At 37.3% G+C, this 27528-nt stretch overlaps 1 protein-coding gene across 5 annotated transcripts in view; it reads right to left on the reverse strand.

The window, feature by feature from the left end:
- Positions 1-27528, reverse strand: part of RBMS1 (RNA binding motif single stranded interacting protein 1) — a 141862-nt gene that overhangs the window by 3332 nt on the left and 111002 nt on the right. For 2 of the 5 annotated variants that reach the window (XM_058839650.1, XM_058839652.1), the window contains exons 5-13: positions 21222-21379; positions 17981-18060; positions 10731-10846; positions 9798-9847; positions 9610-9703; positions 6342-6392; positions 4141-4251; positions 3391-3471; positions 2037-2121 (exon numbers count right to left, since the gene is read on the reverse strand). In XM_058839650.1, the coding sequence (XP_058695633.1) occupies positions 2044-2121; positions 3391-3471; positions 4141-4251; positions 6342-6392; positions 9610-9703; positions 9798-9847; positions 10731-10846; positions 17981-18060; positions 21222-21379 (819 nt within the window). In that variant the 3' untranslated portion in view covers positions 2037-2043. The remainder of the gene's footprint in view (positions 1-2036; positions 2122-3390; positions 3472-4140; positions 4252-6341; positions 6393-9609; positions 9704-9797; positions 9848-10730; positions 10847-17980; positions 18061-21221; positions 21380-27528) is intronic. The other 3 variants (XM_058839651.1, XM_058839654.1, XM_058839653.1) reach the window with 3 other exon arrangements.

Here is a 27528-nt window from a genome sequence, read left to right on the forward strand (position 1 = left end):
AGTTGTAATTTACCCCTTGAATTATGGGAATATGGACACTGACTTTAAACAGGACATTCCCAAAAGTGCTGCATGCACATTTAGAAAGTTTCAGTTTGACGATGGTGACAAAGCCACAACAATCAAGCGACTGCAGTGTTCCCTGTATTTAGGGCACGAAATAACTGTCAATTCCCTCCCCTTCACCTGTCTGAAACAAGACAAGTGCCAGCATGTTCCAGGGACAGAAATACCAAATGCCATGCTTTGAGGCTGAAATCAGCTGGGTAATATTAACCTTCCCCATGTGCCCACTGCTACAGCCTCTGCTGACACAGATTTCACTTGCTCCTACTACATATAAATACAGGTAACAGTGCTTCTCTGAAGGATAAAGTAAGTGGAGAACTGACTTACAGAAAACACACAGAATTGCTCACAGAGCTTAGAATTCTACACAGAGTCATCAATACAAAACGTGTCTCAGATGTCAACAACTCATCCTTTCAGGAGACTTAAGGCTGCTCCTCCTGCCTGGCCTCAGTCTATGGGGAAAGACACTGACAGGCTGGGAGAGAGAGGCAGGATGGGGATGTGACATGCAGGATTACGCTTCACTGGCTACCACAGATCTCTGTTGGTAAGGAGGTTTTACATGCCCACAGGGAAGACTTAAGGCAAAACAAATAATTTCTTGAAAAGCGGTTAACACCAGGCAGCAGCCTTGGCATGGGAAACGTGCAGGAGTCATGATTTTAACACGAGGAGATGGATAACGAGAAGAGCCTGTGGCTTTGCTTTCTGCCTGCCCTGGAAGCAAATCAAGGATGTGGGCTTCCTCTAGATGCCAGCATTTGGCCCGACTACAGGAATAACACAGGTCATATGCTGTGCTACGCAGGCTCTGCCATCTGTTGAATTTGCCAAGTTTCCCCATTGGTTTGTTTCTGTCTTTCTGTATAAGAAGCTGTTTTGCCAATAATGGGGATGAGAGCACTGTTGTCAAACAGCACAGCTGACCTGCAAGATCAAAGCTAATGCCAAAATGTGTGCTTTGTTGGATCAATACATTTTAGAGAGATATCACACAACGATAGCACATAACTGATTTTGCTTCTTCAGTATCAAATAAGTATCACAAGGGCTGTAGAAAAACTTCTCTAACATGGCCTCCAGCACATTATTGCAGATGAATGGAATTTTTCAGTGTGAGGTCGTAGAAAATGTGATGTAAAAAATTATGTAGCCAAGTTGCCTGGCTTAAAAAGCACTCAAAGAAAAGAAAAAAAAAAAAAAAGACGAGTTGAGGAAGAACTAAATCCTCAAACTTTAAAACATGGATCATGGAAAAGGGAACAGCTCGTGCAAGTAACATTTTTAGGACGGAAATATACAGAAAGTAAAACAATTTTGTATGAAGTAAGTTCAGGTAAAGCTAATGATTTGCTAGTAAAAAAGGCCATGCAAGCAGAACCAGAGGAAACCTGGAGTAGGAAAGTAAAATTCTGGAATTAGAGCCAAAGGAGGACATGGATTAAAAACTGACAAAATTCTGGACCAAACAGCTTTTTCCTAGAAAAAGGGAAGTCTTCAGGAGAAAAGGTCAGCAAGGATTTCTACCAGAGTTCCCCCCTGCCTGTGGTCTGTAAGTCAGCCATAAAGCTGCTTCTAATCTTACATGTACCACAAAACTAGAGCATGATATGTCTGTCAGTACAGTTCGCTTTAGCATTTTGATTCTTGTATTTTTGCATTAATTCATTGTTCTGTACATGCTGCTAAAATGAACAAATTAAAATCCAACATAATCCAGTTATGGTATGGAGACATTATTAAAACAATATTACTCAGAATTCATTAATTCACTTCTGGATCCCATGTTTCCTTCCCTGGCTTTCAACTCTGGCCAAGTTCAAATCAGCTTCACTGTCCACAGATATTATCATCAGTATTATTTATAAGACATAAAAAAAAAGAAGTTCAATACAGAGTACTGTAAATTATGAAATAAATCATCTTTGAATTCACATCTTTCATGAGACAGGATGAGCCCCTACCTCACAGTTACTTATTTTGCTGATACGTATATGGAGAATGGTCACTGGATGTCTCTACTGTAACCTGCTGCTGACCACTGGCTTCCTGCAAATAAAAAGGCAAGCCATGAGACACAAAATCAAGCAGCATTACCTGCAATCTGTATTTCCACTTGATTCACACAATTAACAGTTTTCAAATCTAAAGTCTTCATCACATTCCTCAAGTGAGGTATTCCAAATCTGAGTTGTTAACTTTATCTTGATTAATACTGCAGCAAACAGAGAAATTAAATGATCATGCAAACTTCACACTTCCTCAGATGCTTTGATGATAATGAAAAAAAAACCAAAAACCCTCAAACTTTTGACATAATAGAAATAGAGAGAGCAAATAATTGCTAGAATATTTTCCATCTGTAGATGTAAAAGAGCATTTCTGTCCCTCTTCTTTTGAAGGGGAGGGAGAAGAATGAGATCTACTTACCACACAAACACTACGAGTACTGTGATGGGACTGGCACTAGGCAACACAGAGAATTATAGATGGGACTTTGCACCAGGATCCCCAGAAACCAGGCAATTAATTCATCTGAGAGTGCTCTGGCAGACAGAGCAATCAGGTAATTACCAAAAGAATTTCTCTGATCCACATGGTCAGATTCACCAAAATGAATCAAACAAATTCTGGAGTTTCTGGATAAACAGACTTTGAAATGAAATATTTTTTTCTTACAGGCTCTGGAACAGACTGTCTGGCACTCATTCTGAACACATGAGCTGCAGCATGCCTTGTCTAGCTCCTCTGTTAAAGAAGTACTGACCTATGAAAGGGTGTAAGGTAAGCCAAAGTAGTAGATAAATTATTTAGTTTACTTATGTTATGCTCTCCAACAAAAGTAATAAATTCCTCTTCCATGGAGAGATTTATTAGACAAACATGCACAGCATCCTGAGATGCCAGGGTCAAATCAGGATTTTTTGCAAAAAGCTGCAGTCAAGGTTTGCTGGCAGATAATTCTGTACACTACTTGAAATTAGAAATTAATTCTTGTAAACTACTTGAAAGATCAAAACTACAATACATTCCCTGGGGCTTGTCACTATTGGAGTTATGCTTTATAAAACACAGGGTTTGCCTGAGCTATGCTCATAGAGAAGATTGCTCTGAGTACAGTACTGCTGTAAGTACAGGAAATGCTTTGTTGTAACACTGGCTATATTAGTTGAGAATAATAACATTTTATAGTTTTAATACATGTGTCATTCACAGTACATTCACAGTTACAATATTTGCCTTTGAGCACTAATTTTACATAGAAAAAAAAAAAAAATTCATATTTCTTATCATGGGTCTTTTATAAAATATACTGACCTCAACAGGAACTGCTGCTGTCTGGACATGTGTGTACTGGGGGATGTAGGCTCCTTGCATAGCTGTTGTGGCTGGCATGTACTAGAAAGACAGAGTGCATTACATTGAGTTAAAGCCCAATATAAGTAGAAAAGTATTCAAAATACCTGTCATGGTATTGTTTAATGGATATTGACTGTTTCCTTAAAGCAATATACAGGAGAGAAAGACTTTTGCATCTGAAATCCATAGGCTTTCCAGAAAAGTCATGTATCTATTTTGAGAAAATTCAAATTTAGTCTTCAAAGATTATGTAAAGGACTTTTCCTTCTCTGCTAACCCCAGTCATCATATTTTCTTTTCATAACCCAACTGGTCAAAAAAGAAGGGTCTTGCTGTTTAGAAGCAAGTCTGAATCTCTTCTGATTTAACTTTTGTCTCATGCTTTAAGAGATTAGAGTCGCAGAAGGAAGTATAAAGAGTAAAACTATTTTTAATCTTTTAGATGCAACTCTGAAGTTACCTCCTGGATTCCTTTCATCTGTTTCGGTCTATTTTTATTTACTCATTTCCAATTTCTGATCAGCTAATAGACTGAATAAAAGCTGCTGAATATAATTTTAAAATGGAGACAGTTTCTAATAATTTACTGGACATAAGATGATTTACAGAATTACTTTTTCCCACATGCAAGCTGCACAGGGATACTGTGATCTACATGCAGTATTTTCTACTTGGGTAAGTTCTATTTTGTATCAAATTGCTACATACTGTTCCAGTGCTGCCTAATGAAAGATGACTCATCTGCTGTGTCAGAGGGCTTATCATTGATGCAGGCTGTAGTGACATGGTGTGGTCCATGGAGGGAGTCAGAACAGCACCCTGTTTAAACAGAGAAACAAAGAAATGGTTGCAGCACTCAGATTTAATTTCATTTTTGATTTAAGATTCTAAGTATGGGCTAGTCTTCTGAGGGGATATACCACAAGAACTCTTTAATCCCAGGCACTGACTGAAAAAGCAGGTCTGGGGAATTCTGAATATTTTACTTGAGCATCTGTAGATTTTCAAGATGGAAGACTGTCTTTGACTTCCTGTTGTACAATTCAACTGATGTGCAATACACTTGAGAGACCTGCTGAAAATGCTTTGTAAAATATGAGTTTAACCAGATGCTGACTTGAAAGCAAAAATTTGCACATGTTACCTGGTACAGATTCACTTAGCTTAAGCTTTGGAATTTCATGCTTTAGGAAGAAACTTTTATCTCATCTTTAGGAATGGTGGCTTTGGAGGAGAACATTTGTGTTCCTACCCATCACACGTGATGTTCACACACGAGACAGCTGCCCTACTTAGTGGCTGCTTTCATTAGCACACACATTTCAGAAAAGTGACTTAGCAATGCTGATTCTTTGTCTAAATACCAGCTGCTCTTGATGACATTTCTATTGCTTCTGTATCATTTTGTTAAGTTCCTAAAAATTATACTCTAAACTTTTAAGCACTTTTGACTGCTAAATAAGGAGGGCACACTCATAAGGTTTTCAGAGTTAACTGAAATGGAAGATTATCAAGAAATTTCATTTTACCAATCATGTTCCACAAAAATACATTTCCAAATACTTTGTATGGCTTATGCTTGCAGAACATGTTGATTAAAATTAATGGAGGCTCAAAACTAACAGAAATAATTGCAGTGCATTGAAAGCAAGTATTTTGAATCAATAACTAATACTTAAAAAGAAAAAAAAAAAAGAGAAAAAAAGTGTAGAATATACTTGGAAAAACAACCATGTGATCAGTGTAGATGAAATGAGTCACAGGCACATCAAACACTGAAAGAATTTCCTGTCTGTAGACTGCAGGCTTCTCTGAAAAGCAAATGAGCAAGACAGCACCCGTCTTTGCGCAGGCCAAAACTGAACTTCAGTCTAGAATCTAGGTCTTTATTTTCAACTGTGAAATCTCATCTTGTGTACCTGTGAAACTAATACACCATTATACCATATCAACTCTCGTCTTTCACAGCATTATTTGCACAATGTTGCTTTATGAAAAGCTGTGTTAATAGAGAAGGAAGTTAAAACCTGCTCTGTGTATGTGTATTTAATATCAAAAACCACAAATACAGCAACAATGAAGTGTGTGAGATGGTGTTCTGGTTCAACATCACCTTCTCTGCATGCCCAAGAAGAAAGTGTTCTGCCAAGAAGATTTACATTCTATAATCTGCATGGAGAGGTTAATTAAAGTAAAGACAATATCCTTTCTATATCTGGAAACAGACTTGTTTGTTAACTATGGGAGTGCACGTATTAAAGTGCCAGTTATTATTAGTAATGCTCATCTCAAGAAACCCAGTAAGTCTCAGATGTAATGGTACTTAATTGGCAAATGACATAGACAAGAACCAAATATCATGGGAGAGCAGAGATTAGAATGCCTGACAGTCTGGTACAGATGCCACAGCCAAAAGTGTAGGGAGACCAGCATTACTCATGAGTGGTGAAGCCAGAACAAGCTATGCAGGTTTTCTCAAGTGAATGCCCATAATGTCATTCATATCATTACATCCATCTGTCTTTCACGAATTATGCAGTCTGAACTATTGTAGACCTATTCTAGAACACTGTGTCTCCAATTTCAGCTCCTGAAAGGTAGACAGTATGTAAAACATTTGGTATTTGCAAAGTGCTTTCCATTTAGAATAAAATATAATAAAACAAAAAACCAACACCACTAAGTTTCCTCTTGGAAGTTTTCTCTAATGGTCCTCATCACATTGATACTCTGAAGGTAGCTTTCTTTTTTTTCCTAATAAAGTAAGGCCCCAGTTCAGGTTACTGTCTTTGTTTAGCTTTTAATTTTGATCCGTGAAAGAAACTGGGCAGGAATTGACATACTTCCTGTTGCTTAAAGTATATAAGTGTTTATATAAAACACAAAATTAGAGAAGCATAAAAACTTACTGGGTGCTGCATTATATATGGTTGAGGCTGCATCCAAGAAGGACTCTGAACCTAGAACAAAATTGGCATTTTATTTTCTATTTTACACATTCTTGGAATACTCCAACTTAGATATAATAATAACTTAAATCATGTTAACATGCCTCCTCCCTTATTTATTGACTTTTTAATTCGATTAAAGGATGTTACTCTGTGGAACAACATTGATTTCTATGGAAAATGTATTCACTGTAACCTGTAAATCAGAGACAAGATTTGGAGACCAAATACCACATACACCTTTCAGAAGAAAAGACAATGTTTTTAGTGCAGATTTCAGAAACTTTATCAAGTACAATGAAAGGGGCCAAAGAGATGAATGGCAGATTTCTGCTATGTTGAAAAAGGAAGCTCCTTGTGTCTCAGAAATTCCTTTGTGGAAAAATAATTGGGATCTCAGAAGGCATAGCACCATTTGCCTTCTAGTATGATCTGAATAAAATAAATTATTGTATTTTCACAACTGAAAAAAAAAAATAAATCAGGAATTCTGCTGTAATCTTGTTCCAGGAAAAAGAAGATTTAGAAGAACTGTTCTTCTCTGAAACACTGTGGTGTGTTATTCCCAAAGCACAGGAAGAGGAGGAAGTTCTGATGAGAGTCCCTGCTCTGGCAACAAGCACATTTTCTCTCCAAAATCGGTGACCGCCCAAATACTTCAATTGCAGTAGAATGCCTAACTTTGCATGACAAATAACAGGTTATATTGTTATCCTGGTTAAAAAAGAGCTGATTGCAGCAGCTCTTTGAAATAGTGCCCTGCAAGAAATACTAAAGGTAAGGACAAAAATATTTCCTCCTCACCTGCTGTAAGTGTGTAGGGTAAGGCAGGAATCTGACCTGCACCACACACAGAGCAGGCTCACCACGGCTTTAAATGCCTCTACCATCATTCCCAGAGTCCTGTGAACAGGACAGGTAAACACACAGCCTTGAAAAAAATCCAGGTGAGGTATTTTCTGGAAGATGGAAGTATTTCTTGCCTCCTTTTGGTACTTACTTTCAAACCAGTTTTAGTTTGTTGTTTTTTTCTTTTTCAGTCAGGAAAAGAGCAAACAGGAATTCAAAAATGGAATAGAGAAGACAGGAACACTCCCTTTCCTCAGGCAAAATCTTAATGGCAAAAATACCGGTACAGCCTGACTAAAGCTTTGGCTAATCTCACACTATGATAGTAACTGGCTCACTGCAGTCATTTGGATACACAGGGGCTGCAGAAACAAACACTAGCCAAAACTTTATTACATTTGCTTACCTGAATAAGAATAAATCTAGGAGCAGGTTATACCATGCCTCAAAGAAAAAAAAAAAAACAAAAAAAAAACCTGTGCTTGTGTGATATGTCCTGTTGTGTAGAAGACAGGAAGCTGCAGGTTTCAGTGAGAAGGGATCCGTAATGAAGATGTGACTAATACTCAAATTGCGAAATTCCTCAGGCCAAGAGCCTCCTTCCTCCCCAATACAGAATACTTCAATTTAATTTTCAATTCCAATTACCGTGTCACTTCAAGCATAATGATATTAATAACTCCATCTGCAATAATTTAAGCTCCATGCCATGTATATTGAAATACTGGTAACTACATTTCTGGAAACATAATGGATTGTGGTCTGCCCATCTCAATAAGCCCAAAAAATAATACTGTATTGCTAAGTAGTATGTTTCCATGCCAACTTTCAATTTTTACTTGGATTCTAAATATTGAAGAGTCTTATATTGATAAATAATTTATATTTTAATAAAGAATAGCAGTTAATTTTACTGAAATATTTTTCTGGGTAAGAACTTACTGTAATTTCTGAGGTAATGCAGTACCAAGCAGAATGATTCAGTAAACTGAAAAATACAGTCTAGCACTGTCTGCCGAGAGCAAACATTGTGTTGCATAAGTTACCTCAGAAATTAATATAAAAATAATCCAGCTGCCCTTCACACCAGAGAACACTGTTTTAACTCCCACACAACACTTTTCTCATGCAAGATGGCATTAGATCTCCAGACTAATATTAGAAAATTCTTCCTCATCATCCTCATTTTGAATTGAAGGCTACATGGAAATTTCTGCAAGAGGCAGCTGATGAAATGGCCCACAGTGCCTCTGTTGGCCTTCTACCTCCCCTTTACATACCCTTCCATATTCATTCACACACACAGCACATTAGAAAGCTCAGCATGTCTCTCTCACTAGAAAGCAAACACCCTCTTCTCCTTCCCCTGACACACAGAGGTAAGAATTTTCTAAATTTAATTAGTTTTGGTTATTTATGACCTGAATCACTGCTGTTTACTCCATCTATGTGTTAAACAGTAAAATGCAAAAATAGTTCATCATTTAGTGTACACTGGCATAATTGGCATGTCTCAAGTAGTAATTACAGAGCACACATCTGAGACTGCCATACTAGTTGTATTTAAAGCAAGTTGTTTGTAAACTGAATTGTGTGATGCCCCAAGATGAAGGATTCCTAAGAGATCTATATCAAAGTGCTAAAACTGTTCCATATAATTTCCCAATATGTTGAATTGTATATCAATATCCCTTGTGAGGACTCTAGATGACACCTATCAAAATCCTTCTTCAGAAAGCTTGTCCACAATTTATGTTTTAATTTATTGTTCAAAATAAAGTAACCTTTGGTTTAGAAATACTGTCCTAGGCTATTAAATGCTTTACTCCTAACATAAAATCACTGAATTTGACTGCTAAAGCAATGTGAACTCTGAGCTCTTTTTTTTTGAATTTCCTTCTCTAATGTCAAGAATGTTTCTATTTCTAAGTACAACTACATAAGATATTATTGTTGGGCTTTTTGAGAAAAAAACGGAGAAAAGCTCAAAATGCATGGAAAACATCTTTAAAAATTAATTTAATTAAACCAAGAAGGTTTTAAATAAAAAATTATTACTTCAGAATACTGGTGACATTAAAAGGATTTTACAGAGAAAATGAAAAATCTCCCAGTGAAATGCAGAGGTGGCTACAAATCCCTCAGCCATCAGCACAAGCCGAAGACTTGTTTTGCAAGACACCAGAATCTCATTAAATCTCTGTGCTTCCTGAAACACACACTCAGATTTTCAGGCTGTCACTTTCATGCTGTACAGCACAAGGGGGCCACTTTATTGAAATAAAGCATTATTGGAGACCTCATAAAACCACATGTAACAACTGATAAACAAACATAAGCTCCAATGAACCATTTCAGCTACCAAGTTCTAAATACAAACCTGGTATGTAGAAACTGGAGAAGCAATATATGGCGTAATAGATGTCTGAGTGATCATTCTGTTTGCTGTAATACTGTAGGGTGATGGATAAAATCTAGAAAATGCAGAAAGATTTATTAAATGCTAGTTTCTGTGCATCTTTTGTAATGCAAACTTCTTTTTTCTTAGTGTGCTATTACTCAACATACCCATTTTGTAAAGCAGCTGTGGTTGGATCATATGTGAGTGTCATTCCAGCCTTTACAAAAAAAAAAAAGTGGAAAAGAAACAGTTGGCAAAATTAATTTTAATTGTAAATTATTTCTATTATTCTTTTTTTAGTTGTCTTATTTTTAACTGAAAATTTGTATTGAAAATGATTTATTACCAAGACTTAGGGAAAGGTTAATTGACAGAAGTAATTATACAGTGAAGAGAATCAGCAATATTGATCGTGAATACAAGTTTCCATGTTCTCCTCACAAGGAACAAAATGCAATCTATTACACACCTGGCTAAAAGAACATGTGTGTCTTTGAGATTCAGGGCATGCAGATGATTATGTTAGGGTGTTGCCTACAATACATGAACTATAAGAATGAATGGGGAGTGCAGTTTTTCAGAAGGCACATTTGAATTTTTCTGTCTAATATAAATGAGGTGTCTAGGCTTGCTAACAACACTAAGTCTGTGAAACTATTATCTTGAACATTAAAGATTAAAACAACTGTTGACTAAAAATAATAATGCTGCATGGTACTGGTATATTATTTTAATCTTGTGAAAGTGATGTGCATTTTAGTGTTGCATAGATCAAAGGATTATTTACTGCATGTAAGCATAGTTATGTTTCTGGTAGTTAAATAATAAGAGAAAGATGAAGTTTATATTATGACCAAGTTGAAGGAGATTTTATTGTTCACTTTAATGAGACAGGACTCAGCGTTTCACATTTTGCATTTTCTCCTCAGAAGAAAGACACAGTTAAATATTTTTTTTTTATAGAGGCACAAACTGTCAGGTAAGAGTTGCTTGCACATTTTTAATATGCCAAAGACCCAAGCCAAGAAGTCTCAATGCCTATCATTTTCCTAAGTATTCATTACTGCACACCCACACTAAAGCTTGAAGGGAGGACTTACAAGTCTCACCTCGCCTTCTCTGTGCCATGCTCTTCCATTCTGTATGTATTTATTCTGATTCTGTCTCTTCTTCTGTCCTCCATCAGCAAACTTGCACAATAAAGGTTCTGCAGGAACTGAGAAGAAAGAAGAAAAATTAGTTCAAGTAGCATTCATACACAGAGTTCAACTCTCCAAATGAGGTATGGTTTTAAGTTATATTCCAAATATGACAGTTAAATAACACAGAGCCCTCCTACAGCACCAACAACCATTCAGCATAGCACAAAGCAAGCTGCCACACACAAACAGAGCATCAGGATTGCATTATATATTTTATTTAAAACTATTGCTGTAAAAACCGCTGGAAAGAAACATGTTCTTATATACTCAGGTATATCCTGAGTATGCGTCCCTTGGTCTGGGTTGAACAAGAACTGAACAATCTGAATCCTGAGCTTTGTCTCTTTGGAAGTATATCTAAGGAGGGTGGAGAAAAAAGTCTGGCCAAAAGTCTGTAACATATTCTCCCCACCCCTTGGAGGTTTCATTAATGTCCCACAACTTAAAGGTGGTTTACTCATCCAGAGCAGGCAAAGAGCTGGCACAGTATATCCACTTACTCCAGCTGACAAGGGAGAGTGGGCACCTTTATCTCCTGACACATTGCACCGAGAAAATGCCACAATTGTCCATTCCCATTTTATCTCTGCTCTATAAAGAACACCCAATGCAACCAGAAATTCTTTAAGATTGTACTTGTGAGGTATTTTGCATACTGCCATGAAATGGCATCACCATACTTCATTATTTTTTTATTTTTATTCTTAATATTCTTATTATTTTTATTCTTATTATTTTTCCTAATACAATCCTGACCATGACTTCAATTTTTAACGTCAGAATTGAAGCAGTGGAAAGGTCTGCATAGCATACTTTCTTTCCTGTTCTTAGCTTCCACATTTCCAAGTACCTATGGCTGAGGCACAGCTCTGCTGCACCACACCACACCCTCCCTAATCACAGGGTGGAAGCACTGTTATGACTTGGATGTAAATGCTTCTCTGCCAATAATTCCTGACACATGAGCTGTCTAAGCTTTACCATGACACTCCTCCAGTCACTCTCTGTTTGGAAACATCTTCATGAGACATGGCTGGACCTGAAAACATACAAGTTTCCAAATGCAGAGTAAACACATGAGGTGGGAAGGCCACCTGCAAAAAAACAAGCCCATGAAAAATTTTCAACAAAATCTCTTAATATAACCATGGTGAGTGCTGATGACTCTTCACCCTGTCTGCATTTGCAAAGGATGATTGGTACTGAAAACCTCAGAGATGCATAACCTCACAAAGAACTTGACTTTTAAAATTTTGGCACAAAACAAGCATTAATGGCCCAGTCATCCCTGGCATTGGATGTCACACCTAAAACACTAGCTCTGGTTCTACTGGAAAAATATCCACTTCCTGCATGACACATCTTTCGACAGCCTTCTCTATAAAAAAAGGAGACAGAACTGGTGTGTGGGTCCCTGTCTCATCTCCAGCACTGACCACACAGGTCAGACACTTCTCCTACTTGTGTGCTGTTATACAGAGTGTCAGACTACAACATTAAACATGACAACCAAATTAATTTAAAATCTATTATCCTTCAGAGAATGGTAATTAAAATCCTATAATCATAAAATAAACCAGGAAAAGGTTAGGCTAATGACACTGGAAAAATATAGGAGACCTATGGATGATGGAGTAAATGAACAAGGAAATAATAGAAACCCTAAAGTAAGAGACAAACTGAAAAATATTGTCTTCAAAACCTTGCATTTCTGAGGGGATTTCTGGAATTCCCAAAACTGAGTTCTGCTTTGGGGTCTTCTATTATGTGAAGCAACTTCAGTTTCAACATATTTGGAGCAAAAAGTTACCATATCAATATGGTGATGGATGATTTCATATTTCTTTATAAAAGCCATAGCCAATAACCTTGGTCATAGCACACAGCATTTTAGTCCATTTACAGTTCTGTTGAAATAAGAGGAAGTAATCTCAGAATATGTTAGCCAATATGGATAAATTCATCAGGTTCTGGTCTGAAATTATTTTGATTGATTTTACACAGTGTGGAAAACAAAAATCCAGTGTACTCTGAGAGAGATGGTCCAAATACAGAAGTTAACTACCTTAATTAAAAAAAGCTCTTCCCCAAGTTGAGTATCTTTGGCTACTTACACATTATTTCAAATTATCTAGTTTTGTGAGGAGCATATGTGACTTCCAAAATATGCACTATAAAACTTTGGATGAGATCAAAATTTCATTTCAAAATTCAATTTCTCTGGCATGAGAGCAGAACAGAAAGACATCATAAAAGGCTTTCTAGCCCTGTCATTCTGTATTATAGCACTCACAGGTAGTAAATGCTTTAGTTAAAGCTGCATTATGAGTTCATTAAAAATCCCTACAATGAACTGTGAAAAACTTTCCTGAAAGCATTATTTGTGCTTGCATTTCCCATCGTTGTCTCAACATAAAGATCTTTTTCGAAAAAAAAACAGAGTAAAACTGTCCAACTGAAAAAAATGTTCATAAAAACCTATTTTAAGAATAAATCTGAATTTTTTTGTTAGCAGATAACTAAAAACAGCTACATTTTAGACAACTAAACATCTTCTGTGTTCCATTGTAAAAATTCTCAACAAATTTAAAAAGGAAGAAAAAATGGAGTAAGAATTATACATATGTACTGGATTTTGCATACATAATATCCAAAACCTGCATCAATGAAGAAACCCAAACATTTAAAAAGCTATCAATTCATGATCTACTAGAAGTTAGTGCTCCATCTTACTGAACACAGGTCCAGCCATGGGAACCCTTGTTTCTCTGACCTTCCACCTTCCCTTGCTCCTCACTGCACCCATCAAAGACACCAAAAGGCTCCACCTCACACTAAAAAAGCCCCATGCAGACCATCTACTTAATACCAGCAGCTGCTGTGAGCAGGCTGTACAGCATTTGCCTTCCCTGATTCTGCTTCAAGATCTGAATGCTGACAGTGGGGACAGCTCCAGCTGAAAACCCAACTGCAACTTTTGGCTGCTCTTCCTTACGCGTGACCTGAACAGTACCACGTTCACTCCTGCAAAAATACAACGACTGATGGTCACTGCAGGGAGGGTCATGAGAAGGAGACAAACCTTCTTGGGTTTATCTTGACCTACTGATCTCCCTCCCACCAAAGAATGAACACAGACAAAATTAAATCCAAACCTTATTTCTTCAGCTTGCCTTCTCCCATTTTTTTTCACGAATATGCAACACATTCTCTCTCTTGCATAAAAGAACATGCATATAATAGATACATATTTGAAAAAAAAAAGCTCTAGCAAGTCCTACAGACCAGTTAAGCAATCTTTTGTAGTACAGGAAGGAAGGGAGAGTCATTTTTATTGTTTAATTACTGGGAACTGTGCAGGCCCAGCGTTGAAGCAGATCATTAATCACTCAGTGACTTGTCTGTATGTGCAAGACAAAGGCAGAGTACAAATATTCAGAATTGCATTCACAGCTGAGAGGTACCTGATGTAAAAGGCTACAACTTACAGTGGAGTTAAGCTTTTGCAGCTAGGACACCACATTTAACAGGGGCACTCTTCTGATATCCACAGCAAACCAACACTGCCAATGGTTTGCAGGCACCTGTTGAGCTGCAGCTACGGAGGGGATCTGTAACCACGAGCTTTCCTGGACTTCAACATCAGGTCTGGGCTTTAAAACTTGGGTGTGGCAAGTGCTGACCATCTTCTCCTGCCCTGAAGCACTCTCCTCTAGGACTAATGTTTTTAAGGAAGGGAGATGTGAATGCAATAGCAGTCCAGACAGTAAATTCTTCCTTGTTGTAGACACTTTGCGCACATCTGTACATTAGAATTCAGTTTGTTCAGTGTCTACCCAAATTTGTACCAGGTGATACTATAAATGCAAGAACAAAACTGATGGACCTTGAGTTTATACCCTTGACTTTACATCACTAATTTTATCAACTTTTCAATAAACCCTACTTTCAGTTACTGAAAAATACAACAAAAGATTTGAAAAATACTATTACTTCAGTCAGTTTTCAATTAAACTGCACCTTTTAGAGACTTTCATTGCTTATATTCTAGTGCAAAGCATATGGGACTTAATGAATTCTTACATTAAAACATCACTTTAATGACAGAGGAAGCCTGTACAGCTAGAAACTTGCCAAAGGCTGTGGGAATTAAAAAAGAAATTGTGCAACCCAAGATCAGGGTAGCTTTATATGTATAAAGAGAAATTAAGTATTAAACTCTTCACCATCCTAGTCTTCACTTAAACATAATGCTCAGGATTACATTGCTTTAATAATTTATACAACGTTTAAAAATTTGTCACAGAAGGATATTTTGAGTGGTTCTAAGAAGCACTTTTCTCTCCTATTCCTATGTTGCTTCTTAAAACTAAGCAGCAATTGCAAATTATGGGAGTTGGATAAATAAAAGCCTCTAATTCACAGATTTTACAAAATATTTAGAGTTGATGGTCCAAGTGCAAATCTTAAGTGAATGGCCCATATAGGGATCAAACCCACAATGTTGGTGCCTTAGTACCATGCTCTGACCAGCTGATATACAGGGTCTTGATAAAAGGAATGAAATTTTTGATCCTCCAGGACTTTGTGTTAATCCCTGGCCTTCCCAGATTCTTAGAGGCTTTTTTTGTTGTGTCTTCTAATGCTCCAGAGGAGGTTTCACTTATGTCTTCTGCAAGTGTTTAACCCATTCTTCCATTTAAGCCCAAACTCAGTTAAAATAACAAAGCTGCATTATGAAAGCATGTTTTTGTTGAACAAATGTTCTTCCTCCCACACCTATTTCATTATAGGCCTATCTCTCCTACCCTCTTCATCCTGATAACAGTGTTTTTAGAGCCAGCTCCTTTTGCTGATTTTAGCCAAGTTTCTAGGACACAATGTTTTAATTTAAACATAGATCCGGTTTTATGATTTTGTTTTGCATGTGTTTGAACTTGATCCTTTATAATCCCAATGGTCACTAATCTATTTCAAAACAGCTTTCTAATCTCTGCTTGTTCAAGAGCTTTCCTGCCACCATCCAGTTTTCTCTGTGCAGGTTGTCCAAAATCACAGTTGCCTTATGACTCCGCCCCATTTTTGGCAGACTGCAGCATACTATTATGCACAAGCTGAATTCTCTAATAAGACTGCATTGTTGGACAGCTGCTTGCTATGTGGTATGGAACTCTGGGAAGAATTTGAACTCCATAAAACCTTTGCAAGGAGCAACGAAACTTCAAAGCGCCAGCACGGAAACAGAGCGGAGGCTGTACCTCTACAGCAAAATTGAGGGTCTTTAAAAACCAAGGTTCTCACAGCTCCCTTATGCACCTGATTATTTGTCTGTTTTTCCGTATCATGGAAGGTGAGACCCATCTCACTTAACTGACTTTCAAACATTTGGAATGATCTGTTTCTGAGTGACTGATGCAGACAACCCTTGTAACCACAGGGACAATCTCTGGAGGTGTATTTTTCTTCACCTGTTCTAGACAGAGAGCCTGGACAGCTACTTTGCAAAGTAAGCACTAGAAGTTCAAGCCTGTGAGGTGGATTACATCTTAAGACCCCTGTTTCATTTCCACTTTCAGATAATGGACAGTTCTGTGCAAATTTCTTGTCCCTAATGCATCACATTTTTATGTCAAATGTTTCCCTCAGACTGCAAAAATAATTTCTACAATTCCATGCAGGTACTTTTTATTTTGACCTAGTTGAATCTCATCATGTAAGGGTGCAACTCCAGCTTCAGCAATGACCCACAGGAGACAGAGCATGATTAGCAATGACATGCTCGATGGCTCACTCATTGAGAACAGGAGAATGCAAGTGAAACTAAAAATTAACAAACAAAAAAGCAATAATAGGAGCTTCTGTTACAGTTCTTTAGTGTCATTATTGTCTCTAAATACATAGTCTGTAACATTTTTAGTAATGTAATAAAGAAAAAATTATAACTAAAGTAATAAATGCAACAATGTGCTTAAATTTACCAAAACTTTGTAACAACCTTTTAAGAAAATTAATAATATCAGCAATTAATCCCTGTGCAAATGGTCTGCGAAAGCAAGGCTAGGGAAGTCAAAATACTGCATTAGATTAGTTTTGCCGAAGGGAGTGGTTTCCTGTGCTCTGAAGCATTTTCCATCCTTACAGCAGCACAGACTGCCTCAAACTGGAGCAATCTTTCTGGGATGAGGCATGTTTGGAGTTTTACTAAACAAGCCACATTCTTGTCTGCCTGCCGAGGGCTACTTTCCTCCTCCTCAGTGACAGGGTCTGGCTGCAGAGAGCATTTCACCAGTGGGATAAAGGCAGCTTCAGCAACCACATCAACACTGTAATTTGTAAAATTCCCACTTGGGATTCTCAATAAAATGTCTACTGAAAGCTGCCTGGAATGTCAGGCATGTATTCTTTCCTTCTCTATTGTCCTCTTTACTTTCTATTTTACTCAGCAGCATTGAATTTCCTCTCCTCATTTTCCAGTATTCACGGAATATACATTTTGTCTCTTAGAAACGGTGCTGACAAAGCAGACAAACTGATGAGGAACTCAGTGTGACAACAAAATTGTACTAAGCCTTCTCTGAATTTTGCCTTGCACAATATTTCTAGAAGCAACATTCTATACTGACCTCCTTCCATTTTCCTGAAGGACTTTAAAAAGCTATGCTGGCTTGAGAGTTGCAGCTCCCTAGTGAATGATCATGCCAGGCACTGCTGCAGATTCCTTTGTTTTTTCTATGAAAATATTTTTTGAAAATACTTCAAAAAAATCATCAACAGATGACAAAACCAGCCCATTTTTGCCTGTGAAAAAAGCCCTGTCCATGGACAATCAGCCAAATTCTGCTTTGATACAGATATTTGTTTCCTCACTTCAACTGGGTTTACGTGGGATGTGAATTTGTACATAGCTGGCATCTTAGCTGCTTGTTTCTCTGCTAGAAGAGAACACTACTAGATTCCTGAAAAGGTTTACAACAGAAAAGCAATATACTGTGTTCCAAGCAAGCATTACAGCCATCCAAAAAGACACAGTTTAATTTTAATAAGCCTGCCTCTAAATGAGAAGCCAGATACAACAATCAGTGTAACAGGCTTCCACCATGCAAGCAATAACCCATTCATACATCTTGCAAGAAATATATGCAACATACCAGAAACTCCTGCTGGTGTCTTTATGAATTTTCCATTAAAATGAGCAATCACTGCTTCACATTTTTCTGTTGACTCCATCCTAAGAAAATAAAGAATAATTTACATAAATTAAACACTCAACCAGATTCCCATGTTTGTGATTTTTTTCTGAAGCGTATTTCTTGCTTTTTCTCAAATCGTATTTCTTGCATTTTCCCTCTTCACTGCTGGGGCTTGCTTTCCTATTTTCCCATGCGTGAACAATGGAGGTGTTTTCTAAGAACATATAACTCCAGGAAGGTAAAGCCAAACTCAATTAAAATTTTATGCACTCTGAGACCAAAGTCAGTGCCAAACTGAAAATAATACTAGTATTTACTCAGAAATGATACTGTAGCTGTCCAAGCTGCCTGAAGTATCTCTCTTGTCTGGAAAGAAGCAGGATTGACTCACTGTCACTCATAACTGAATCCTTAGTGTACATGCTGCATGCAGTGAAGGTTAATGCCACTCTTAAGAGAGGATTCAGAACTGTCTGTACAGTTTAAGGTAATAACTCAAATATAAACCTGCCTGACTGCGTGACCCAAACTGACTTGGCAGCTTTTAGCTTATACACATCATCCCCACTAAATGATGCACCGGGCTCTTATTTAATTGTCTCCAAGTTCAAAACAGGAGCCAATACCAGCATAGCTGTGATGGCTACTGAGAATGCATTCAAAATCTTAAACAGGTTTGTGCACTTATGCTGTCAGATCTTAACAGACTGGGCAGAGGGCTGGAGAGCTCCTGCTGGCCTGGGAGAGGCTCTGGAGGATGTGCCTGCACCCTTACCTGCAGGGTGGATGTGCCAGCCCCAGCTGCCAGCTTGGACACAGTCACAGTGAATGACTGAGGTGTGCCATTACAACAAAATGTGTTTTAAAAAAAAGAATTTATTTTTCAGCTGCCTGCAAGATGATGTTTGGTTAATGTTGAACAGATAATTCTTTTCATTTGTTCATTAAGTTCTGTAATTCATATCCACAAATTAGGCCAACAGTCTCAGCAGCAAACAACCAGGACTAAAAATTACCAGGTCTTGGCATCTTTTTAATTCTGATATCCTTTCTGCACAGGCTGACAAAATACAAGCATAGATAACAACCAATATCACCAAAATCCAGAATGAACAAGAGGTTTTCCTAATGATTCCAAAAATATCTCTAAGAGAATTTTCAGAAGTTCTGGGTTATTGGATCTGTATCAAAGAAATCTAATTTTTTTGTTTGTTTGGGTTTTTTTTTGTCTCACATGAAACAAACAATATAATGTGGTTTAAGACTCAAAGTCTGGATTTGACAAAATACATAATTCCCCATTAACTCAATAAAAGTCTCCCAAAGGCAAGAAATTAAAACATTTATTTAATGTCTACAGGTTTCTTGGAAAATTTTAGCTTTAATTAATATTTTTCCAAGAATTTTCCAATATAAGAAAAATGTTCACCTTGCAGAAGGAAAGAAGTTCTAATTAGATATAGAAACAGTTCTTATCCTATAACTTATGTATACTTTATGTATATAAAGATTTATATAAAAATAAATTCACTCGTATATATTAGACACAAAATGCATAATAGAGAAACTATTGAGAAAATACTTTAAAACTATTCTATTTTAATATCCTCAATACAAATGAGTATATCCACAAGTCTTTTTACTTCTGCATATGATTCTAGAACACTTCCAGATATATTAGAAAAAATATATCCTACTGTATTTCCTACCATACCACTGATTCAAGGTAGAGGTGGTAAACAAGTTTAGGGAGAAGAGACTGAATGAATTCAAAATGCCCACTGAATTTTAGAGAGGGGATGTTAGCGGATTCTAGCCTTCATAGTACAAAAAGTGAAAGCTACGTATAAAACATACATATATTAATGAAATTAAAATGCCAGGCTAATTTTGCCCCAAAAATATTACAAATACCTGTTGATTTTTTTAAAGGGGACAGGAAGAAATTTTAGCAAAGCCCAAACTTGCTGGTTTTCCACTCTTACTTAATGAAAATGGTTCAATTATTTCTAATTTTGTTCCTTTGTTTTACCTTCTTGAAACTGGACAGGTTTGACAAGAATATAAAATTGGGGGTCAGGAGACTGGGGGGGGGAGAGATTTAAAAAAAAGAAAAATAAAAATCACAGTGCTATGAAATAGCCCCCAACCAACTCACAGGAAAATCAATCCCTAAAAATTTTGGCCTCATCAGGAGATAAATTTGTTCAGTTCTTTTCTGTGCACTAATTTTAGACTCTGCTATTTGTTCAAATACAGAGCTACTGTAATACTGGCTGAACATCTGAATTACTGGAATTTGATTTCACAGAGATTGTACAACGTATATTGAGAATCCCAATTCTTTGCTCAACGCATGCTTTTGTTGTTGATAATAGAACGCTTCAATTTAAAGCCTCTAAATTTTGATTGTTATACTAGGTTTAAAGCAGGACTTAGATAAATAGAAATGGCACAGAAAAGACTTTGATGAAGAGATCCCACTAAAAACAGCTGCATTAACTAGAGAAAAAGTAGATTCATATGGACAGAATATTTGGGAGGTATCCACTAATTTATGAAAAACAGTTGTTCCTGTTGATTTGGGTGAGATATTTGACTTAGAACACAAACATTTTAAGATGAGATTTACTGTAAGTGAATAAAAATATTTTCTTTCCCAGCTGACATCATGTTAATGAGCATGAAAATTCAAAGGGCTGATGTTCAAAGGGCAATGATGAGTTCATTTTCTCCAAGGATCTAATGAAGAAAAACAACAAAAAAAAAAAGGCATGGGGGTGGGGAAGAATGTTCTTCCTTCTGGTTTGCTGCCTGGGATTCAAACTTCAAAAGCCAGAAAAGTCACAGGAGAAGTCTCGGTGAAGCACCACATAACTCTTGCTTACTGGTTCAGGGATAGAAGAGAAAGAAGAAGTACAGAAAAGAGAAGGAAGTGGTTTAGAGTGAATTCTTATTCTAGACAATTGTCCAGTAAGAGCAATAAATTTAGATTTAGCCATCTAAGCAAGATGAGACACAGCTTTACCAAGATGAGACACAGCTTTACCAAAAGAAGAATTAATGAAACCCTGCTGGATAACTCCACCTCAGTTTCCCTTCTCTTTACAAACCTTGTAATTTTCAATAATTTCTGCCTTTTCCACCTATCCTTGCCTTTTCAGTCAAAACAAAGGGAAAAGGCTGCCCTCTGAAATACCTTGCAAAGCCAACACCACGGCTTGTCCCACTCGAGTCCCGCAGTATCCTCGTGGAGATCACCTGCCCAAAGGGCTTCAGCATGTTCTCAAGCTCCTGCTCATCCATTGAGAGAGGCAGATTGGAAATGTATAAGTTAGTCGGGTCTTGTTCTTGTTGCTGAAAGAGAATTAAAACCAACTGTTATTGTGTTGTCACTGACATTTTGAATTTAAAACAAACAATTACATATGACTTCTGGTGCAGACCTTTACTTCTCAGGCCCTTTATAAAGGCTGCTCTTTCCTAGTATTAGTGACCTCCATCTTCTGCCACTGCCCACAGCATTCCTGAGAAAGTTCCCCTTCTCCTATTACTGCTGACACCGACATTTTTAAGTAGAGATAAAGGTGAATAATTGACCAGTTTATAGTCCACATTAAAACTTCATGTTTCAAATTTTTCTGAGAAAAAAAAAAAAAAGAGATAAAGGAAGGAAATTAGTAGACAAGAAATGCAAGAGTGGTGGAAAGCACTAAGAAAGCCAGATGTAAATTAAGAAAAGATTGGGATGACAATTGGAAAATAATGACAGAAAAAAATGAGAAAATGGATTTAAGAGTATGTACTTTGCCATAATTACACCAAAAGAATAGGGTGATACAGAAGTGAGTGGGACAATGTCATCTCCTTCCACACATGAACATTTCTGACTTTTCACCAAACTTCCACATTTTGCATTCAGACAATACAAAAGTCTTCTAAAAACTTTCTCTAGAAAAGGACAAAATGAGAGAGGAGGGCAGCTGGGAGATGAGCAATGAGGGAGGAGACAAATATAGGCGCATCTTTGCCATTCCCCTGATCTTAGGCTACTCCCTACTTTGTGCTATCTATCTATGTGCCATGAAATGACCTGTCAAATAAACCTTTTTGTTGAAATTGACAATTTCCAGCATTTGTCTACAGACTTGCAGCTGTGCTACGAGAGCATCCCTTTCACGCTGGTGATCACTGGCCACGCTCTGTACTGATGCACATATATATATATATACACAATTTTCACAGAATAGGTAAGGTTGGAAAGGACCATATCTGATCATGTAGATAACACTGCACAGGATTGTGTTCAGACAGTTCTTGGATATCCCCAGTGAGGGACACTCCACAGTTTCTCTGGGCAATCTGTTCCAGTGCCCAGTCACTGCACAGTAAAGAAGTTTATCCTCATTTGCAGGTGGAACTCCGTGTGTATCAGTTTGTGCCCATATTTATTGATCCCACTATATTTGATGGCATAGTCCACAATGCATTTTCCCTCTGTACAAGAGGACTGACCGGCTTGCAGGGAAGTTCGAATCAAACCAGACAACAAAAACAAAACCATAAAAAACCACAACACTTGCCTCCTTCTATTAAAGAATTTCTTAAAGTGATTTTACTGGATGGATGGTCATTATCCTCTCATGCAGGTCAGGCATCAATTTGTCTTTAAGCTACCCTTATATTAATAATATCTCAGTACTTTTAGTAGCATATTGCATAATTTTATAACTTGCTATATTTGATATCACCACTCAGTTTGGGTTAGTTTTTCCTAGGAGGGAAAAAAAAAAAAAGGTATTTGGGCTTGGGGGGAGGTCACAACTTTTAGGCACAGAAAGGAATTCTCCTGTTCCAAAAACTAATGAAAATTAAAAATGGGGAAGCAAATTCTAGGCTGAAAAACCTTTACTATTTGCATTTTTACCCCAAGCTTCACATTCAATTCAAAAGAGTTAATGTTTTGAAGTTTTCTAAAACGGTTTTAAAAGAAATTTGGTTAAAAGACCTACAGCAGGGAAATGTTCTCCCATTACATCCTCCTGATGTGCATGCCTCTGCCACTGGTATGACTGCAATTCCTAGCCACAACAAAATCCCACACACCTTACAAAACAAACTCTTCCAGCTCCCAAGTGTTGCCCTCATTGATCCCTTTATGATGCTCCATTAGAAATGGCATTTGATTACCATGTATAATTTCTCTTTTGTTACCTAGTGGAGACATCCCCCTTCCAAAATAACACTGAATCCATATAGCGCACAGACAAGTTTGGGGTTCAAATTCTCTTATCATAGGATATCTGAATTCTTTTTCATATTAGAAAAATCAACAGAAAGAGAAGACAAGAAAATGGATTCACTGTGAGGCCAGAGCTGACATTAATATTAATTGCTGAGCAACATTACAGTAGTTATATCTTGACATTCAGCTCAAATTTCCTCAGGCAGGAATGTGAGATGAAGAACAGCTTTCACAGTGTTAGAACTGGTTTGTTACTTAGTATTAGGCAATTCTGTTTTGCACCTTGAGATATGTAGGCTTAACTTCCTTCTTTAATGAGTTCTATTAGCAAAAGCTTTAAAGGAGGTTTCAGGTATTGGCATTACAAAATTGCACTTGTAGCCATAGCAAGATTTTCTGAAGTTCCAAATAGTGTTTGAAAGGAAAAGTTTTGAATGTTTTATTTTTTATTATAGGCTGTAAAATATATTGCAAGCAAATATCTTGAAACTTCCCCTAAATAATCTAAAATGGTATATCAGCTGGAAAGCCAGACTCTTTGCATATTTTTATTTAATTGCCTTATGTTTTTATTCTAGAATAACAGAAAATATAGAAGTTCGAATATTTGGAAAGATTAAAAAGGCTCCATTTTGTTCACAGTAATAAAAGTGTAATTTACATGCAAAAACCAAAATAACAAACAAAAGACTACATTCAGAAACACCCAACAGAGAAAGAAATTCAGTCAAGTGCAGAAGCTCAGAAAAAGCTGTTCAGGTAAGTGGGTAGAGCACACTTGTGCTCTTGTCCCCTTCTCTTGTGCTCCTGTTGCCTAGGGCTTACCAGATTCCCTCATTATCCTGGCACTATATTCAGGATGAGACCACAAACCTTCCCTGCCAAAAGGGGCACAAGGACCTGCTACCAGCCACTGCCCATGATGGGCATTAGATGCTTGTACTTATCCACCTGCCAGAGAAAACTTCCTACCACAAAGTCATGTAACACTATCGTTAGGGAAGGCAAAGCTCCACAATGGAAGAGTATTAGCAACTTTGCCACTAACCCAGATTACAAAGTTCTTGGGAAAAAAAGAGAAAAAAGAAGTGCATCTGAGGAAATTGTTCTAAGGAAATTGTTTTCTCTTAACAGAAAGCATTTTGTAATGGAAAAATGTTACTTCTGGCCCATGAAACAATCTGTATTTTACATTATTCATTACAGGGGTTTGGTCAGGTACGTGCTGAATGGCTGACTGGAAAGGACTTCTGCTTTCCTGACCCTTTCTCCACATCAGTCTAGTACAGCCTGAATACTCCCAGGGATTCAGTCACTTCTGATTTGATCCTTTGATGGAACAGCAGACAAAAGGGAGTTTGAAGGCACTTCTACACATGCCCATAGCTAGAACCAATAAAGATGGCAGGCACAGGAGGGAAACGAAAAGCAAAAAAGCTGCCAACAGATGAGGATGTCTCACTGAAATCCTGGAATACAACTTGAAATCTCTTCCATCTGTTATTCTTCCAGCAAAATAGTTGAAATGCCAACAAACACATTCCTCAGCGCATTGAGGTGGTATCTGCACTGCAGGTGCAAACCCACAGCCACCCTGGGGAACAGCAGCAGTTCAGCTATAAGGATAAAACACAGAACCACAGAATATCTCAAGTTGGAAGGGACCCATAAAGATCACCAAATACAACTAGGTCAGGACACATTAATTTAATCCACTTCTTCACTTTTCAAGAGAAGGAAGAGACTGCCATTGGTTGACAAAAGGGCTCATTTACAACACTTATTTGCAACCCCTACTACTGCTGGCATAGATGCAAAGCAAGACTGAACTTTTTCTGGAGCGTATTTGGAATTTTCTATGGTTTGGCAGTGGAAGACTTATACCAATTAACGTGCAAAATACCTCCTGTCTTCCTGTGAATAACTTATTTCACTATGCAGCTTCTGTCATGTCCACAAGGCTATTAAACCTTGAAACAGCTCTCTGGGTATGTTTTGTGAGATTGTAGAAAGCAACATAGTTCCTTCCCCTTAGAATATGCTGGTTTCCAAGCTGACTTCTAAATAGCAGCCACAGCTAGGATTCTCCTTCCATTTCTGTGCTATCTTACACAAAAGGCACTGTACAAACAGATGCTTGCCTTTATACAAGATTTTGTCATGGAAAATGGTCACAGGTTAACAGTTAAAATTCAGGAAGTTAGGAGAAAGACAAACAATTTAAGTCATCTCTCTCTCTCAGTGGCAAGCAGGAGTTTGATTATTTTAAGTTCTGTGACTTTCTTCCTTTCCAAAACCTGTTCCACCACAGCTTAATTCACAGGGTTATTACTAGTCTGTCTCAGAAGAGATAAGTAATTCCTTTGATACCTGAGCTTTTAATTCCTCTTCTGGAATTAAGAAAAAAAAAAAAAAGTTAAACCAGCAAAAATAACTTTCAACATAACTCAGCTCAGACCTTGCCTGTACACTGTAATCATTCTTAGGATTTAAAGGTAGTGTTCCTCTGCTTAAAATCCATGAAATTGTATAAGCCACTTTCCTCTTATATACCTTAAATCTCTTGAAATTATTTGCACTATTTTATGGAAATTATCAAAAATATTTAAAGTCAGTGGGAAGTTCCCTATTTTGGGCAGCAAGCCTCATTAACATATAAACTACTAAATATAATTTTTTTTTAAAAACTCTATACAGTTTAGGAAAACTGCTTCATTTTGGTGTCTTCATATCTCATGCAGAGTTCTTTCTCCTTAGTTAACAGAAAGTTCAGCAGATCCTGAAAGATGCTGAAATTGCTCAGTATTTTCAGATTATGGACAACATCAGGGAATTTGTGGGCTACTACAAGTATCCATATTACTGAGGACACTAGGAAGTCTTGTTTTTAGCAATCCAAGTTATCAAGTTTCTATAAGTCTTTTCTCACCAAACACCTTCAGCTGTGATTCCAGAGGTTCTCTACCAGAATGTAGCAATATAAAGATGCAGAGCAAAGCTCTTGCAGAGTAACACACCGCTTCTTCCCAAAGAGCTCTTATAAGACACAGCATTTCTTATAAAAGTGATGGGAATGATCAGCTGTTAATATTTATTTCTGTAGAAAGAGGTGATCAGGATTCTTACCATCATCTGAAAGAAATTAACAAAAACCTTCCTGTGCGTGTGGAATTATTCCTAAACTGTGAGCAAGGAACTTGGCAAAAGGCAAAGACATCTGTTTTCTGTTGCTCTGTGTAAGGTCAGAGTGAACAGATAGCCATTCAGAAACATGTGACTAGGCACTGCTCACAGCATGGAAGATCCTCTGCCTGACAGGGAAGGGATTAAATGCTTGTCTGCCTTCATATAGATACTACTTCAAAATTTACAATTGGCCAGTGTCTCACTGAAATATGTCTGATTTAGCCACAGTTTTAATACTGTCTGACCAGAGACTGGTAACAACACAATTGAGGGTGAAATCGCTACCATAATCTTCACTTGTTCTTCAGAGCTCTATATGATTAATACACTAAACATTTAAATTTATTTTTACAGGCACATCTGTATAAATTAGAGGAATTTAACTACAGTAAACATCGTGATCAATCTGACTATAACTTCATTAATACACTCCTTTTTTATTTCTCAGTAATTTTGCTTTACTTTTGCTAGAAGGACAGAAAGGTGCTCCCTGGGAGTTCTGAATGACCCCACCTTTCGTAAGGAGGCCCCAGACCCTTGTCAGGACAAGCCACAGCACTACTTAGCACCTGAGATGAGACTTTTGTGGGCTGAAGCTCTTTACTCAAGGCAAGTGGTTGTTAACTGTGTATTTAGTGCACTTGCAGTTCCTGAAGTGATAGTCATTTGGCTGCAAGGTTAGCAATATTTGGCTTACCTTCAATTTATTTTACAATGACTTTAAAGAACTTTTATGAATATAAGGAGTAAAATTTATTATATTTATTTAAAACCTGTTACAGTATGATTTAATACTATTACCTACAAAGAGTAGTACAAACTAGGTAAAAAGAAAACTTTTCAAGACAGTTGCTAAAAACTGCTGTAGAAATCTGTTTGGTTAGCTCCAGTTTGCCTGTCATCTGTTCTCTGGCATTCAGAAGACCAGATGCAGAATAAAAAAATTGCAGCATGCCTACCTTCTCCAGTTAGATTAAGCGCACTAGCTACCATGGTAACCTAAACTATTTTTCTTACTTTGCTCTGTAGGAATAAAAACTGATTTAATTCTCCAGCAGGTTGTCACAGTGGTGAC

Source organism: Poecile atricapillus, chromosome 5 (genome assembly GCF_030490865.1).
Source record: "Poecile atricapillus isolate bPoeAtr1 chromosome 5, bPoeAtr1.hap1, whole genome shotgun sequence".
NCBI lineage: Eukaryota > Metazoa > Chordata > Aves > Passeriformes > Paridae > Poecile > Poecile atricapillus.